Source organism: Antedon mediterranea, chromosome 1, assembly GCF_964355755.1.
Source record: "Antedon mediterranea chromosome 1, ecAntMedi1.1, whole genome shotgun sequence".
In the NCBI taxonomy this organism is placed as follows: domain Eukaryota; kingdom Metazoa; phylum Echinodermata; class Crinoidea; order Comatulida; family Antedonidae; genus Antedon; species Antedon mediterranea.
In genome coordinates, this window is record NC_092670.1 from 6,457,897 (window position 1) to 6,477,233 (window position 19,337).

The window sequence follows — 19,337 nt, forward strand, 5'->3', positions numbered from 1 at the left end:
TCCCTATCCATTGGTTCATAAACCCAATTTGTACCACAGGGTGAAAAGCACTTTCTGCCTAATAGCCATGCCATTGGAACGTCCATAAAAATAGATCATCGACATATTAAGCAGAATATGTGTGTCTTGATTGGAGTGAAATTTTTTAAAGAGTAATACTAGAATCACTTGTTGATGTTAGTTTGCTTGCCCTTAAGCTCTATATGCACTATGAAACTTAATGCGACAACAAATATGATGTGCCCATATATGGCCACGATGACGTCATATCACTATCACGTCATATCACTATCACTATATTAGGGCACATCACACTTTTTTTGAAAACTAGTGTCAACAGAGCTTTATGCAATGTACACATGTATTTACAATGTTGCCATACCTTCACATACAGCCAATGGCAAGGCAAATATTGCTTTTCCCACCAAGAGTAAATATATTCAAATCAAAGTGTTATCACTGTATTACATACTGTAACATTAGCTTTGACATAACATGTTTGTACAAGTATACTGTAGTATCGCGTGACTATGATAGCGTTTAGTTAAGGGAAAAAATAAACAACCTGGGCCATTTATTCAAGGGTGTGGGGGGGAGGGGGGGTGTATGTTCCAAACAATATTCCATGAGGAAGAAGAATTTTTTCAATGCAGAACATTTATGACAGAGGACTTTTGTATGACCGAAACAAAATTTAAATTTGTTTACAATTGCAACACAATAAGCCGCGATCTTAAGAAACTAAATATCCAGACAGCGACTTATAACAGTACACACAGATTTAGAGAACCTAAAAGAAATTGCAATGAATAGGAATCATTGGAAAACCCACATTGGGGAAATAAGCGGAGCAGCTGAAGGGGAGATGTCTGATATGAGGACTTCTCAGCGGAACTTATTAAGTCAAGTCACTAAGTCATTACATAAATTGGAGAAAAGAAAACCGCTGTAGCCCCCTCTATAATTTTCTCCTTTAATAACTTTGTTTATGAAATACAGACTTTGTCAAAGCATTATGAAATAATTTTTAGATATAATAATTAGTTTCATTAATATATCCTTATTTTACTAATGATAAACATAAACAAATTTCTTATGGCTTATAATTTTTTATCTAAATTCACTTCTATTTTAACATGTTTTTTTAAAGTTTTAATTTATATAATATAACAAACTAAAAAGGTACAACTGTACTTACAACTAATAGTAATACATATAATTGTAGATGGGTATTATTTCCAATCAATATTTGAACTAACTTAGTTTTTAAAGTTTTAATCTAAAAATTCATTAACTGTTGAAAAAATTTCCTGATAAAAATAACAATTACTCTGTTCTCATTATCAAGTTGCTATCATGACCAGCTGTGACATTTGACCTGTTTTTTAATCATGTGACTTGGATTTACAAGGGTGGCTACTGTTTCTTGGGATCTAAAACATGATTTATGTGTTTGCCATGGAAAAGTAAGGGCGATGATCTACATCTATGTTGGTGGACATGTTTCTCCCATCCCTGGATCAGACATGTTTCTCCATCCCTGGATCTGCTCCAACTGGTTGAAAGCACTTGCTTTGTAAACAACAAATTTCTGATCAGTAGGCTAAAGTTACTGATTAGTGTACCTAAAATAAAGTTCAATAAACTCAACAATATATTTATTAAAGGGCAATAAATCAATAATATGAGTAGTATTAAAACCTAAATATTTTTTGATTACATTTAAAAAAGAGGCAAAAAACTCTTTCTTTGTAATTTTAATTTACACACAAGTGAGATAACTATCTATTAAGAGGTAGTAAAGGTTGTGATTTAGCTTATTAATTATAAAGACAAGCATATTGGCACATATGGCATGTCATACCCCTAAATCAGAGGATAGATTTTTTTTCCACAATTTGATCCTTCAATTGACATACAATTCTCTGTTGACCCACAGCAAGTTATTCTTATTTTGTATCAGAAATTGATCACTTACCCTCGTTTTTTTTCTTCATAATAGTATATTGTAAATGATATTAAAGTAATACTGTTTTATTTTAGGTGTAAGACGAGGTCCTCCACCACAGCCACCAGTTCACTAGATAGTCGAGCCTGGTGTATGTTGGCCGTAGTGAAGTCTGACGTCACTCAAAAGCTTTTAGAATGAACTTTGAACTTTGAAGGGGAGCTGGCATATTTGATGCATGTGTCTGATGGACTAATGGTGGAAATGGTTGCTTCAAATTGCAGTTTGGTTCTTGACTATGCAGGTTTAAAACTATATCACTGTGACCTGCCATATCCAAAACTTATTTTCTACTGAGCTAAAACGATTCAACGAGGGAACTATTTGCTGCAAATGTTAAAAGATTCACTACTAGACGTTTTCGTCGATGGATTGGAAGTAAAATTAGGAAAACATTGTTTCGTTGCAACTTCTATCCATCGTGTAAAGATACAGCCACGCCCGCGGAATTTTCTACCGTGAAATAGTGTATACTACTGCAGCCTAGTTGCACATTTTGTATACGAGCGTAAGATGACGCAAGTCTTAAATACGTAGATCAATCACGTGATGCGGTTGTCAACTGCTCTGTCGTCATAACACTGGACAACAGAGCGTGCTTCAAATCAAAAATTTTGCTCAAAAGTTAGAATAATATATAACACGTTTTGAAAATCATTATTTTTGAATTGATTTTTTTGTAGAAATATATATAATAAAAATACATAATTATATATAATTAAAATATATAAAGAAAGAGAATATTTCTCTTACTAGCCTGCATTATATGTAAATATTTTTGGAAAATCACTGTATATTATTTACTAAATTTCTGTTTTCTTTTGGTTATAATTATTATATATATTTTGTTTCTTCAGTTTGTAGATGGGACAGTTTTGTTGGATTTAACAGTTTTATGATTATTTTTAATTTATTTTGGTAAACACTTAAAAACACTAATATTATGGACCAAAGTTACACAAATACCGTAAAACATGAATTAGTAAATCCAATGGGTTTTTTTTTTATTGATAAAATCACTTACAGTCTAGTGTCCTTTATATTTTATATTGATTTATGTAATATAAATATTATTATTTTTCTTGAAAAAAGGTTTCTTAGGCTTTTTGAAATTGTAGGTTATCAGATTGAAGGGCTTCTTTCCAAGATTAGCCCCACTGGGCTACTTACCGAGCTTAACCCCACAGGACTCCAACATGAACCCCATTAAACTTAATGCTGAATGCAGTCCAGTCCACTTACCTGAGTGGTTCAGTGATCTGGGTTGATTTTTATGCTATTTACAGTCCAATTCCACATTTCTGTGTATCCTGGTATGTCCTGTGTTACACAGTTCCAGATCAACTCCACTTTTTTGCTGGTAGTGTAAAAGGGGTTAAAATGTCTTTTTGGGCTTCTTTTGAAGGTTTTAAAATAATATACTTGTTAAACCTTTAGACTATTTTTGTGAGCTAAGAAAGTGAAAAGTAATACCAGCAGCCAATGCATGTTGTGAGTGTACGAATAAAATACAATTTTACACAGTATAGTGCAAGGTAGTATTTTATTGTACATTATTGTAGTGTACTTATAATTATGTCTGACATTAAAGGATTATAAAAAAATGTTATCGCTCACAACAAATTTCACAAAGTAACACATGTTTTTAAATCAAGGGTGACTTTTATTTTGATAGATTGCATTTCTATAGAATTAAAGGTAAAAGAAAAGAATAAACTATGTAGGACTTGTCACAACGACTTTAGATAGTGACTGATATCAATACAATATTAAAATAATAGATATACATAACATATTTTCATGGAGATTTTCCAATTAGGGTATGAAGGTAAAATGAAGTTAAAAAAGTTAAATTTATAAATGAATAATAAAACTATATTTGCCCTCTAAAAGTTAGAGCAGGAAGTCAAATTATTAGTAATAAATAATCTATATATTTTATCTTTATTATTTTAAGCCAATTTCATAAGTAGCTCTTAGTTACTACTTACTATTAAAAGTTAATAATATTCTATAGTGTTATTTTTTCAATCATGAAGCCAACTTAATTTAATGGGAGTATTTTATTATTCCTTAACACAACACAAACCACTCTGTAACAGATTTGTTTTGAGTGAGGCGGCCCGAGTTCAAATTCTTTCTCAAGACAAAAACAACTCCCAAACAAGCTCCGCAGCCACTGGAGACCAGCAGCGCACATTCTAGTAAGTAGGCTAAGCTTGCATAACAATTTGGCCAATCCTAACAGCATATTTCATCTACTAGGCTAAGCCTAAAGCAGTAGCATCCCCTTTTTTCCACCTAGTCCATAGTGCTAGTAACCCTGTAGAATTCTTGGCTACAGACTTGCTCAAAATCTTGTTACAAAAAGTTGTTATCTTTTGTAATGCCTAAAAAATAATAATTAGATGTCTGCTGTCTGTTTCATAATGTCACATGCAACCACAGTCCCGAATATGAATTGTGGGGGAGTAAGGTTTAATTATGTGTGTAATGTTTTTACTATGGGCTTCCAATTTCTGGTCTTCAAACTTGCTACAACTGCTTATACTCACTTAGATTTTTAAACTACTCTGTATTTTTCCATGTTTATTTACTGGAGTGAAATTGGTGGAACATTTATTGAAACTGAAAGAAATTGGTTAATACCGCACTAATGTCAGTATAATCAACAATTGTAGGAATTGCAAAGATTTGTCTATTTCGTTCATTGATTTGCTGTCAGAGGGTGCAAATTTTACTCAAGAACATATTTAAAATGTCTTTCACACTTGCTCTGGTCCGTCTTCAGTTCGCATCAGTTTGTGCGGACGGCATTAGAATTTTCGTTGTCCTGACGTGCATATCGAGCAGAAGGATTGGCACATAGACATGTTTAGTGTCATGAAAACGAAACACCGATATGGGATTTTATTTGCCAGAGTCGGAGGGGAGCAAGTGCCAGAGACACTTTTTACAGAGTACTGGTGTTGAGACAGTTGACAATAAACTTGTTGACAGTGAACATGTTGACAATGTTGAATATGTTGACAGTGAACATGTTGACAATGTTGAACATGCTGACAATGTTGAACATGTTGACAATGTTGACAGTGAACATGTTGACAATGTTGAATATTCAACAAAAATTTAATGAGTATGTTTGGATATAGAAAAACACTGAGCCTTTAACGGAAACATGTAATTAATTCATTCTTCACATTGAAAAATAATTTCAAAATAAATAGTATTGTCAACCATTGTTTCTAAAATAAAAATCTGTTTATAACTGTCATTTTGAAACTTGCATGTTTAATCTTATTTAAAGGATATGCAATTTGGTTGCAAGTTCTGGTGGTGAGAATTGCAATGGCCTGGTTCATACTAGACCATTGGGGTAACTTTTAACCTGACAGTTAATCATTACATTTCAATGCCGTGGTTCACACTAGATTCTGAAGTAGATGTTAACAACAGTTAATTGGGTAACTGTTAACCAAACAGTTAATCAGGTAACTGTTAACACAACAGTTAATCGGGTAACTGTTAACACAACAGTTAATTGGGTAACTGTTAACCCAACAGTTAATCATTATGTTTTGATGGCCTGGTTCACAAGATCCTTGGGTAGTTAATGTGACAGTAGACCATTATTAATTTTCACATTTTGGAGTTTGCGTTTATTAAAAATTATTAAGAAATAAAAACAAATGTATATGTACAGTTCATGGATTGATTATTATTATTTTTATGAACTGTTGAAATTATTTTTTAAGTACTTATAATAATTTATTTGCAATTATGTTGAATAAAAATAAATTGCACTTTGATCTCCTACAAAGTCTAGTTTGTTGTGATCAGTAGTGTTTTAATGTATATATAAATAAATTAGTACATTGGTCTAAAATAGTGACCTTGTTGCCATGGCGAGGGAGATTTCAACTCAAGTTTAATTAAATTCAATACAATTGAACAGTTGCTTTTATTGTTGTATTATTATATTTAAACATTTTATGTAGCAATTTTATAAAAATGCAAGAATCTACAGAACGCCTAAACGTTTTCTTTTTTTAAAATGTATTTATTTTTTTTTATTTCCACATCATCCAACAGCGACAAGGTCGCCCATAACAGGATTAATACATAGAAAGACAAAATAATACAATGTATGTATATAATATATACAATAATAATAATAAAAAAAAAAAACCATTAACAAGTGATATTAAAAATAACAGATACTTTTTACGAAAATAATACATGGAAAGGGGATGGAAACAAGTTTGTTTGATTACATTTTCCACACACATCAAATAATACAGTTGTACATTCTAATTTTAACCCTTCACGGCGGAACCCAAAGGGAGGTCTCCTGAGACTATGCAAATGGCAGTAAACACAATGAACCTGGGTTGTTAAAATGTTTTTATTCAATCATTTTTTCAATAAACCTGTCCAACACCCTAACATTAATATACATTTTACATATTTTATTAAATTTCATATGCTAATTTTTTTTGGTTGTACAGTTTTTTTTGTATTCATATGTGACAGTACAATAAACTGTTCTTCACTCTTATTACATTAATTTATCTGCACATCAATGGAAAGCTCCAATCTGAATACTGTAGTTTATGAACAAAATAAGACCCTATTTTTAATTTTTTTTCTATTACTAAATACATAGTTTCTTGTTTATGAGTATAAATAACACATTTTATGCCCAGATTCTTAATTTGAAGGCTTTTCATATTTGCCACAAACTTTTCAAATAACCGGGTGTGAATATTTGTCATTTTTCTACAAGGAATATGTAGGGCCTGTTTCTGCTGAGAAAAATAACCAGTTAATAATCGGTGAATAAATAAACAATGGTTATTTGATTGACCTTTAGTCAACTACTTTAAGATCTTCAACCTTTGACCACCACCACATCGAATGTTGGTTTTGATGTTACCTTTTTTCGTCAACCACCACCTACCAAATCACGAGCAGAAATTAAGCAATAATGGGGTTGATGCAGCATGTCACACAAAAACACACTAGGTATAAACTTCAGTTATGTCAAAATCTATGTACAATTTATACATATATAACAATGTACAATGAAATAGCTCCTAGCAGTGAAGGATAGACGCATGCAGATTTTATGTGAATAGTACTTAATCAGCTAGGGCCAGCGACTTCAGGTGACAGTCAGAAAATGTTTAAAGCTTTTTTTTGTCGTGAGGTGGTTTCCCGAATGATCGTAAAATCAAAACGGTACTGGGTATGACCAACTAGCGTTATTGTCACCGGCTAGTCATCCATTCATAGAAGTACTAATGTAGTAGCCTACCTGTACGGTGACCCGAGGCATGACTAACTACGACTTTTAGATGATAGAAAGTTGAGAAAAAATGTTACGAGTAGTTGTACGTCATGAAGAGTTGAGTTAAACACTTTTTTTTTTTACATTCTTGTAAATAATCTAGACTGCCCGAAGAAAAAAAAAACCAAACATACAGCGAGATGCTATTTCTGAATGATACATTCTTTGGGGTAAGTACTGTAGGCCAAATTGGGTCTTATGAATGGTTGCAATTGTCATGAAACTGACTTTGGCTAAGAACTTTAGCGCAGACCAATATAATAAAATAAAGCGGGCATTGCATGGATTCAAATGGTGTCGTTTACGATGCAAACTCGCACTGGATCAAGGTAATGTATTTAACAGTGTTATTGAATACATTCCGACTTCTAATAATAGGCTGAATTAGCTCCAGCAGCTCTAGTCGTATTCATACCAAGCTCTGATTGGCTGCGAAATGTTTCTAGTTCGTCTAGTACGGCATCATGCTGAATATTATAGCCTTTCATTCTCTCTTTTGATCTTTGGATAATTTCTGTTGAGGTTTGAAACAAATCTGAAATAAAAAATTAATACTACTAGTTCAAAAATAGATTTCAATTTCTGTTGAGGTTTGAAACAAATCTGAAATAAAAAATAAATACTACTACTATAGTTCAAAATAGATTTCAATTTCTTCCTTTAAAAAATGTCATCTTTCACCTCATGAATTTATTTGTACCATCGCACTCATAAAAATGCATTATTTGTTGTATAATATAAACATCTAGTCTTACCGTTTGAATCACCTGATAATTGAAGATTTCCAACATAAACCTGTAATTCTTCATCTTCAGTCTCTTCTTCATCACTACTTGACACCTCAATACCAACATCTTGTTTTTCTTGTTTGCTAATTTCAACATTATCTAGTTGTTTTAAGTTTCTTAGTGACTTGATAGTGTTCGGCCTATTAAGACAAACAGAATTTGAATGACAGGTTTATCAGAGAAGGCTCCTAATTCTGAAGCGAAGGCATATTTGTGAATAAAGTCTAAAGCTCTGCCTGCACTATAAGAATAGTTTGACAAAAAAAGTGATGTGCCCAAATATGGTAGTGATATGCCCAAATATGGTAGTGATATGACATCACCATGTCCATACAGTATATGGGAACATCACATTTTTATGTCGCATAAAGTTTGATAATGTAGACAGAGCTTAAAAACTTCTATTTTCAAATCTGTCAAACAATTAAAAGAAAACCTACTTCATCTTACAAGGGATAATGTGAAGGCTAAATCATTTCAGTTTGTGTTCCAATTATTAAGAAATAAAAACCATGGAAACTGTGGAAATTATTTTATAAGTACCACTTATAATTTATTTGCCATTATAATTTAAATTATAAATATATTAGTATATTGCTCTAAAATAGTAACATGGGGAGGGAGAAGTCAACTAATTAAATCCAACCCAATTTAATAATCGCCTTTCTTTCTTTACTCTTAAGAGTTTATTAAAACCATGGTAATCTCTACTGGGCAGAAAAATGGTCGGTAAATGTAACCGACGTGGTTAATCAAATCTTGAGGGAACTGTAACCAGCTTTCAGATTGGAATTTTCTTGGTCAATTTAGCTGGTTAATTTGACCAAGTGCTACTGAGGCTTAATGGCTAACTGTCATTCCCAAAAACATGGTAAGCAATTGCGTTTAAAACAAAAACACCATATTACTTAGAGAACACCTTCTGAAACAAGCATTCCAGCTTAAAAAGGGTTCTGCTATGTCATTTTTGTGTTTTTTTTCCTGGTGTTAAATGTTTATCAGTATCAGTATAACATAGCATTAATAAATATTAAAAACAAATGCTATTACTATTAGTATTATATTACAATTGGTATTTTTTTCATTATGAAAATACTACCTGTAATTATTTTCTTTTGTGCATTCATTTCCAGACATGTTTAAAATGATCAAAGAAGGCGGCAGTTCATCTAGAAATAAAGAAATATATCATTTTAAATGTTATTCTATGCGTACAACTGGTTGATGGTATCACTCACCTTCAAGGTAGGCTTAAGTTGACTTGGAACTAAAAGTAACTAGTCGAGAGCATTCATACAGTATCAACTGAATAGAACTGAAATTTGAGATCCTTGCCATTTTAATTTAATTCCCAAGGTGAATTTCAAATGTTATAATACCCCGATAAAAAAGCAGTCAATATCTGTATAATAACACCCTTACTCTTCAAAGTAAATTGTTGTTGCAACGACGCAATTCAATGGTCAGGTCATCAGTTGGTTATCGTTATAACCGACTGATCAGTCTGTAATAAGTGATGTGATTCCATTTCGACCAATCACGTTCTTAAATAAATTACCTATGTCCAGATGAACTATGAGGTTTTCAGATAAATCCAGAAACATGAGACTTTTGATTGAATGCAAATTCTTTACCTTCTCAATTTTATTTCCAGATAAAACAAGGAAACGAAGATGACAAAGAGATTCCAAGTTTTCAATTCTTTGAATCATATTCTAAAAGGCAAAAAGGAATTTAACATTATATAATAATAATAATATTTATTTCCACAAATAATAGAGCAAGATACAGAGTAACATAATAAATAAACAACCGATAATGAACATATATAATGCAAGAAAAGAAATATATAAGTGGAAAAGGGACACCACGGCCAGCAAGCTTTAAATTGGGCGCCCTGTCAATATTGAAACAATTAGAACTTTAACATTTTAAAAACAATTTATAATTGAATTATATGTGATTACAAATTATACAATTTTCAGATAAACACATATTTACATTGTTCTTATAAGTTATATTCAATAATATAAAACCTGTTTTTCTTTTTAAATTATACAAATTATTACTTGATCTAATTACGTTACTGATATTATTCCATATTCTTGGTCCTTCATAAAATATTCCTCTTTGTCCAATGTTTGTGTTTTTTGGCAATGTACAAATTATTTTTGTTTCTCGTATCATGTACCTGTACAGAGTCATATGTTTGGAAAAGGGAATTAAAATTTGATATACAGTACCAAAACGATTTCCTATTTCTGCAACTTGAATTCCTTAACCTCGAAGGAAACTGCCATAGCTTAAACTTAAAGTTGGTATGTATGATGCAATTTAATATAGGTATAAACCTTATGTTATTGTGAAAGGTATAAACGGCCTTACCATGTTTAAACACCAAAGTTACAGTAAGCAACGTCGGGCATGATTAGAGGTTGGATGGGAGACCATCTGGGAATATCGGGAGCTGGGGTCCCATTAAGCATTGGAAATCAGCATTGATTACATTTATGGCAGCTAAAATCTGCCTCAGACATATTGGCGTATGCCTCGCCTATGGTCAAGGTTGGCACTGGACGAGAGAACCCTTCGTCACTAGGACCAGCAAAAAGGTTTTTAAAAATAGAACAGTCAATTTTTCAACTAATGAAATAACCACCCATAACATTCAATATTTGTATTCCAATTTATATGCATGTGTTATGCGCGATTTGCGCAATTTAAAATTGCGCAAAGACTTCCTTGCGCAATTTGAATTGAAACATCTGTTTCAAATTGCGCAAGCAACGTATTAAATTGCGCAAGTAATCTGCAAATTGTGCAAGGTTTTTCGACAGATTGTGAAATCATGCACACACATATTTTCATAGTAATTTCTAAGAATGATTCAAAATTAAAGATAATATCGCATTTCCTTATTTTAGTAGTGAAAATATTGTTATTGTTAGCATACCGTCGAAGACCCGACAAAGGTACCACAAAGGTGGTGTTCCCGGCGGGCGGCTAATACTACTCTAGCCTACTGATGGCTATGTTTTGATAGCAAGTCTAAACGTTGGTGGCGGTAGACTATGTTGTGTATTACTACATTAATTTTTGTTATTTTTACATTTATTTTGATTTATTTTAAGTTGCAATGAGTGATAATATTATTTAATTGTGTATGCCATTGATGTTGTGTATTATACACATGTTATCTTCGCATTTATTATGTTTCATTTTGAGTTATTAGTTTCTAATAAATTATCATTGTTAACCGATCGTCGACGTTAGCACATGGTTAGCATGCACGCGCATTCTGAAGAATTCTGCTGCGCAATTTGACAATTTTACAAACTGTGCAGCGCAATTTGAAATTGCGCATGGATTTTCTTGCGCAATTTCAAATTGCGCAAGAATCCTTTTCGCAATTTCAAATTGCGCAAGAAATTTTGTGCGCAATTTCAAATTGCGCAAGGAATTTTTTGCAAAAATTGCATAGTCGACTGTGCCTATATAAAACTTTAAATTACATGCACAGTTGACTGTCCACCACTGAGAGCGACCACGCTTAAGTGGCTATAGACACTCACCTGCTGTAAATACAGATTGGTTACTGGTCCTAGCATCTCCAAGTTGTCTATATGCTCAATGTTTTCTCTATCCAATCGTACATGGCTAATTTTTGTTAGCGATTCAATACTGTGTGAACAAATAAATTACAGATTATTAGTAGAAATATTACAAAAAAAAGGGTAGTAACAAAGTGCGAGGCAGCGAGGCAGGGAAGGCATGCGAGGCAAGTCAGAAATTTATGCGAGGCATCGTTTTACCATCATCAAAAAATGCGAGGCATCATTTTATCCTTTCTCAAAATTGCAAGGCAGGAAATCACCGAAATTGAAGTAGCCTAGGCCTAGGCCCGCTAGGCTAGTTTCCTTTTGCACCTGCCTTGTATTTTAACCAACTTTATCCTGAATACCACAGCTTAGAATTAGTAGGCCTACTTTAATGAAGAAAAATCACATAAAAGTAACAATAAATCCATTAAATTGGTGATTTTACAGACGATGTTTTTCTTGCATTTCGCACACTCAATGTTCAATATTTTGGTTTCTATGGAACGCCAAAAGAGCAAAATTAATTAGAGGGCTAAAAACTCTGTGGAATCCATTTATATTTAACGCATTATTTGGTGAAAATCAAGTACAATTTCAATAGATTTTGTCACTGTCAGTAAGGAAAAATGTTACTGTTGATAATGTACACGGTTTCGTTAACATTTTAAAGAATAAAATAGAAAAATTCATCATAATATCCTTAGTAGGATGTCCTAGGTCTAGACTAGGTAGTGATGTTGATTTAGGATCGATTATTATTCTTTGAAAACAGAACAGTATCAGCAGTAACATATTACAGCATTTTTATTGACAAATTAACAAATATATTGAAATAAAATGTGTTTTTCACCAATAAATGCATGAGAAATTGACGCATTCCACTGAGTTTTAGTCCTCTATTATCGTTGCTCTTTTGGCGCTCCATAGAAACAAAAATATTGAACATTGAATAAGTGAAATTCGCGAACAGTGTGCGAGAAACACGCCTGTAAAATCATTAATTTAAGGATTTATTTGTTACTTTTTATGTGATTCTTTCATTAAAGTACTCATGAGGTATACTTCTAAGGTGTGGTATTCACACGATAAAGTTAGCGAAGGAAACTAGCGCCAGGTTTATTAATACGTACATGGACAACAATAAATAAAAATCGTTCGTAATATACCTAGCTTACTAAAACAGGAATAGTGTATCATTATTAAATATTACACCAATTATTATTATATCAAAATTGATTAAATTATTTTCTACATAGGCCTCTTATCTAGGTTAGGGCTAAGCATATTAGCTAAAGTTTAATGTTAGGCCTAGTATTACAATTGTCGGACGTAAGTCTTTTTTCACACGCGCTCCAGAATTCTGTCGCAATTTTTTTCTTTGCGGCATGTTATTGGATCGCCATATCAGTTACCTTTTATTCACCGCCAGTTATTGAACTTGTCCTGGCAATCGCTGTTCACCTTATTTGCGAGAGAGGTACACGTGTTGTTCCTAGAGAATGGAATGTCAAAAATGTCTTTGGCACGCCGCTCAGAGAGAAGTCTGTGCGTTGCTGCTGAAACCACGTGCTATAGGAGGGGAATGCACCACAATCCTCTGAGCTGAGGGCTGAATCATTCCGCTACCTGCTAAATAGTAAAGAGGGATTTTCCATCTCTCGGGTCTACCGGATCTAGGCGCAGGGGTGTGACAAAATATTATTTTCACTCTGCTATGTTCGAGAGACATGTGAGTGAACACGCTCGAAATGCCAACAAACATTGCAATCATTTGATGAGTGTGTCGCTATAACAATTATTGTTTATCGAAAGTTAGAGACTGTCGTTCAGATTTTTGAACCGTAGTTTGGGCACTTTTGACACGATATGACTTGAATGAAAAAACAATCGTTACATAAAAATAAACAACATGATGAGTGTATACACGAATCTATTTAGATACGCTTGTATCGATTGATTATTAGGCCTATAATATAGCATAATAGCACGTTAAGATATGCCTCGCACCTTTTTGAAATTGTAAACTATATGCCTCGCACTTTTGGAAATGATAAAATGATGCCTCGCACAAATATTTGGCATGCCTCGCTGCCTCGCACTTTGTCAACACTCCAAAAAAAAACGAAGTTACAGGCCTACACTGCAAGCAAATTAAATTTTCGCATGAGAATTTTAATGGCCATATGCTCGTAAAATGTGTAACAAAAGTTTTTTTGTATCTATAATTAATGTAATTCTTGCAAATGTTCATATTTAATCAGTTTAAGATGGAATTGTTGTTGTTATAGTTTTTTTTATTTTTGATTTCATGTACTTTTACTATTATATATTTATATTTTAGTCTACTCTGTAGCAATGTTAGTATACTTATAGGCATACGGGGGTCACGACTTAAAGTTCAGTGAACTTACTGTGACCTCCATTCACCCACATTTAATATGTTGTGTAAATTATATATATATATATATAAGTGAGTGGAAAAAATAAATAAACGAAACGAAACCAAACCAGTACTACTACTTCTACTAGGCTCTAGGCCTACTGAGCATTAAGTCATTGTTGTTGTTTGCAGCTACAATAATATTTAAGACCTCCTTACCTAGGGAGTGTTGACAAAGTGCGAGGCAGCGAGGCACGCGAGGCATGCCAAATATTTGTGCGAGGTATCATTTTATCATTTCCAAAAGTGCGAGGCGTGCGAGGCATATAGTTTACAATTTCAAAAAGGTGCGAGGCATATCTTAACATGCTATTATGCTATATTATAGGCCTAATAATCAATCGATACAAGCGTATCTAAATAGATTCGTGTATACACTCATCATGTTGTTTATTTTTATGTAACGATTGTTTTTTCATTCAAGTCATATCGTGTCAAATTTTACTTTTACAAAAGTGCCCAAACTACGGTTCAAAAATCTGAACGACAGTCTTCAACTTTCGATAAACAATAATTGTTATAGCGACACACTCATCAAATTACTGCAATGTTTGTTGGCATTTCGAGCGTGTTCACTCACATGTCTCTCGAACATAGCAGAGTGAAAATAATATTTTGTCACACCCCTGCGCCTAGATCCGGTAGACCCGAGAGATGGAAAATCCATCTTTACTATTTAGCAGGTAGCGGAATGATTCAGCCCTCAGCTCAGAGGATTGTGGTGCATTCCCCTCCTATAGCACGTGGTTTCAGCAGCAACGCACAGACTTCTCTCTGAGCGGCGTGCCAAAGACATTTTTGACATTCCATTCTCTAGGAACAACACGTGTACCTCTCTCGCAAATAAGGTGAACAGCGATTGCCAGGACAAGTTCAATAACTGGCGGTGAATAAAAGGTAACTGATATGCCGATCCAATAACATGCCGCAAAGAAAAAAATTGCGACAGAATTCTGGAGCGCGTGTGAAAAAAGACTTACGTCCGACAATTGTAATACTAGGCCTAAAATTAAACTTTAGCTAATATGCTTAGCCCTAACCTAGATAAGAGGCCTATGTAGAAAATAATTTAATCAATTTTGATATAATAATAATTGGTGTAATATTTAATAATGATACACTATTCCTGTTTTAGTAAGCTAGGTATATTATTATTACGAACGATTTTTATTTATTGTTGTCCATGTACGTACTAATAAACCTGGCGCTAGTTTCCTTCGCTTGTATTTTTACTCCAAATTTGATAACTAACTTTATCGTGTGAATACCACACCTTAGAAGTATACCTCATGAGTACTTTAATGAAAGAATCACATAAAAAGTAACAAATAAATCCTTAAATTAATGATTTTACAGGCGTGTTTCTCGCACACTGTTCGCGAATTTCACTTATTCAATGTTCAATATTTTTGTTTCTATGGAGCGCCAAAAGAGCAACGATAAAACTCAGTGGAATGCGTCAATTTCTCATGCATTTATTGGTGAAAAACACGTTTCATTTCAATATATTTGTTAATTTGTCAATAAAAATGTTGTAATATGTTACTGCTGATACTGTTCTGTTTTCAAAGAATAATAATCGATCCTAAATCAACATCACTACCTAGTCTAGACCTAGGACATCCTACTAAGGATATTATGATGAATTTTTCTATTTTATTCTTTAAAAGGTTAACGAAACCGTGTACATTATCAACAGTAACATTTTTCCTTACTGACAGTGACAAAATCTATTGAAATTGTACTTGATTTTCACCAAATAATGCGTTAAATATAAATGGATTCTACAGAGTTTTTAGCCCTCTAATTAATTTTGCTCTTTTGGCGTTCCATAGAAACCAAAATATTGAACATTGAGTGTGCGAAATGCGAGAAAAACAACGTCTGTAAAATCACCAATTTAATGGATTTATTGTTACTTTTATGTGATTTTTCTTCATTAAAGTAGGCCTAGTAATTCTAAGCTGTGGTATTCAGGATAAAGTTGGTTAAAATACAAGGCAGGTGCAAAAGGAAACTAGCCTAGCGGGCCTAGGCCTAGGCTACTTCAATTTCGGTGATTTCCTGCCTTGCAATTTTGAGAAATGATAAAATGATGCCTCGCATTTTTTGATGATGGTAAAACGATGCCTCGCATAAATTTCTGACTTGCCTCGCATGCCTTCCCTGCCTCGCACTTTGTTACTACCCTTACCTAGGCTAGGTCTAGCCTAGCTATGCCACAGTACTTACAGTTTTTCGTGTGGTCCATTGGCTACACTTGCAGCAAGGTTCCGTTTTGCTATCAGAGAAAATGAAATTCTGGCTGGGTTTGAAACATTTTCTTTGAGATCCATGTGGTGGGCCAAAATGTAAAAAAAAAAAAAATTTTAATGACAATGTTAGTAGGGAGGTAGAGGCTCAAGTTGTGTAGGCCTAGCCTACTTAGCTAGGGCTTCTTCATAGCTAGGGCCTAGCCTAGGGGTGTGAGATGAAATCGGTCGCGTTTGAAAATCGGTCGCGATAAAATCAACTTCTGGTATTTTGTATGGCGCGCCGCTACAGCTATACTTTTGGTGATATCGGTCGCGCTATTTTGTATGGATCGAGCGGGATGCATCCTAGAGCGGGATATACATTTTTCGTTTATATAGATTTAATTGATATTTGTTAGGAACTATATTATTTATATGGATATTTTTTACTTGGTTAATAAATATTTATTATCAATCATTAAATTAATTTTTTTTTGTATTTCACAGGTCTCGGAGACTAGACTGTGTCTTTTCAAAATTGCCATTTCTAAACACGTTTAAATATTATATTAGGCATATTGTTATATTAGGCATATAATAATTTACCTCTATTTATATGTACTGTAATTAATATATTCTATAGAGAATAAACGTCTGTCGTGTCTTTTATTATGCAAACAATTACGTATGGTTTTAGGATATTAATAAAATATATAGATAATATGCCGTTATAAATCATTCTACCGGCCTACAGTAGGACTATGATGTACAATGATAGATGTGAGAATAATAATGTATGGATAAAGGACACGATTCTCAAAAGAGGTAATCTGCACCGATATTTAAACATTTAGATTTACGAACGGCGTATGAATGTGAGACACTGAGTTGCAGTTGCAACTTAATTATTTACATTAATTGATTATTATAAATGAAGAAATAAAAGATATTTAAATTAAAATCTATGGTATAGTATCACCGACATATATGTAAATTATATACTGTATAAATCATACTGTCAAATTATAGAAACAGTACTTTATTCGGAATTATTATGGATAAGCAAGCCTGTGAGCTACAGCGACTTTAATTGCTTTTGCTTATCCTTGCCTCCTTAGATTTCCACGTGTCTTTATTTTGTTACCTATGTTTTAATATTTTGATTTTAGAGGCTAAATAAAGAATGAATGAATGAATGAACATGATCTGGGGTTTATTTCAGTAACTCGCCTTTTAACCATCCACATTATAATGATCATTTTACTAAAAACTATTTTAAACATTAGAAATAAAAATATACACGTGATTTGCCTCAACAATAATCATTATAAATACATAATAGAAAAATAACGCTTAAAAAAGAACGACGTTTCGACTCCATCATGGGGTAATTTTCAAGTCCAATGAATAAAATTTAAATAAACAACTAATTAAATAACAAAAGCCAAGGGTCAAAGTTTAAATAACAAAAGACCTATAATCATTACACTTAATATTATCCTACATAACGGATAGAAATAAAAATAAGGTGATCGAATAGTATATTGTTAACGACATGGATATGATATAATCTGCCACAGTATGCATAAGTATAAAAATAAATGGATACGTGGCTTTACGGGCTATATTGTAAAAATTATTGTTTTAAAATAAATTGTTCTCTTTTACGTAGGTCTAGTTGTTTGCATAATAAAAGACACGACAGACGTATATTCTCTATATAATATATTAATTACAGTACATATAAATAGAGGTAAATTATTATATGCCTAATATAACATTATGCCTAATATAATATTTAAACTTGTTTAGAAAATGGCCATTTTGAAAAGACACAGTCCTTCTCCGAGACCTGTGAAATACAAAAAAAAAAATAATTTAATGATTGATAATAAATATTTATTAACCAATTCAAAAATATCCACATAGTATAGGCCTAAATAATAATATAATAGGCCTAGTTCCTAAAAAATATCAATTAAATCTATATAAACGAAAAATGTATATCCCGCTGTAGCATGCATCCCGCTCGGTCCATACACAAAGAAGCGCGACCGATTTCAAACGCGACCGATATCATCAAAAGTATAGCTCTAGCTAGGCCTAGCGGCGCGCCATACAAATTACCGGAAGTTGATTTTATCACGACCGATTTCATCGTAAACCAGCCAAGGCCGCCTCCCTACTACTGTAGGCCTATCTACTCTAACCTACTAGCCTAGGCCTAGCGCTACGTACCTACATAGACTAGAGGCCTACCACACTGCACTACTGCCGGCCTAGCCTACCTACTACTAGCTACTAGGCCTAGGCAGGCTAGTCCTAGCTAGTAGGCCTCGTAGTCCTAGCTATAGGCGCGCCTATCTTCTTAGTTAGTAAATTCAAATTAAATACATTTACCAGCTGTACCAAACGTCAATCCTTCATACTGATTTATGTACTCTTCTTCTAATTTCTTGTTATTTATAATCTGTTGTTTTTTAATTTCTTTAATACTACTTTTGGAGCGTCGATTAGCCATGACAACTGTTACAGTAATAACGCCCTCTATAACTGATTTACTTACCAGAGCCATATAAAGAGTTACGACATTGAAAATTAGAAGCCATTTTTGTGTCAAAGAATTCGCACGCTGAGGGCGCGCGCGTCTCTTTTGTATAGCGTTTTCCTGTAGTTCCATGCATTATTTTTAGATTTTTTTGTCAATGAAATAACGCTTAGATTCCGTTTTTATTTTAGTAATTTATTTTATTACTTGTATTAATTTGGTAACATATATATATTGTGTCTATAATAACAAAAGAATAAATGCTAGGGCCTACATGCAAGTCAGGATACATCAAAGCATGAACCAATACAAAAAACACACAAATTCACCCCTCTTTTTATACATTATGCTCTCCGTGTGTTTTTGACAC

General features: G+C 33.1%; 2 protein-coding genes across 5 annotated transcripts in view; one reads left to right on the forward strand and one right to left on the reverse strand.

Moving 5' to 3' along the window:
- Positions 1-5,960, forward strand: part of LOC140054892 (uncharacterized) — a 28,040-nt gene extending 22,080 nt beyond the window's left edge. For all 4 annotated transcript variants that reach the window (XM_072100026.1, XM_072100005.1, XM_072100009.1 and 1 more), the window contains one exon: positions 2,044-5,960. Coding sequence is in view for 3 of the 4 variants with exons in the window: in XM_072100005.1 (XP_071956106.1) it covers positions 2,044-2,084 (41 nt within the window). In the remaining variant the exon portion in view is untranslated. The remainder of the gene's footprint in view (positions 1-2,043) is intronic.
- A 131-nt stretch (positions 5,961-6,091) lies between these two features.
- LOC140054913 (leucine-rich repeat-containing protein 46-like) lies at positions 6,092-18,946 on the reverse strand. The gene is made up of 7 exons (XM_072100038.1): positions 18,820-18,946; positions 16,418-16,508; positions 11,719-11,827; positions 9,705-9,861; positions 9,246-9,315; positions 8,114-8,286; positions 6,092-7,893 (listed from the first exon to the last, which is right to left on the reverse strand). The coding sequence occupies exons 1-7, from the start codon at positions 18,938-18,940 to the stop codon at positions 7,727-7,729; spliced, it is 888 nt and encodes a 295-aa protein (XP_071956139.1). The 5' UTR covers positions 18,941-18,946; the 3' UTR covers positions 6,092-7,726.
- Positions 18,947-19,337: the final 391 nt, after the last annotated feature.

What these genes read in the sequence shown, in the direction of transcription:
- LOC140054913 (XM_072100038.1), bottom strand. Translation starts at nt 18,940, where the DNA reads ATGGCTAATCGACGCTCCAAAAGTAGTATTAAAGAAATTAAAAAACAA. An exon ending in ATTGACGTTTGGTACAGCTG is followed by an intron (nt 16,509 to 18,819) that starts GTAAATGTATTT and finishes TGGATCTCAAAG; the next exon opens with AAAATGTTTCAAACCCAGCC. An exon ending in CATAGTTCATCTGGACATAG is followed by an intron (nt 9,316 to 9,704) that starts GTAATTTATTTA and finishes CTTTATTTCTAG; the next exon opens with ATGAACTGCCGCCTTCTTTG.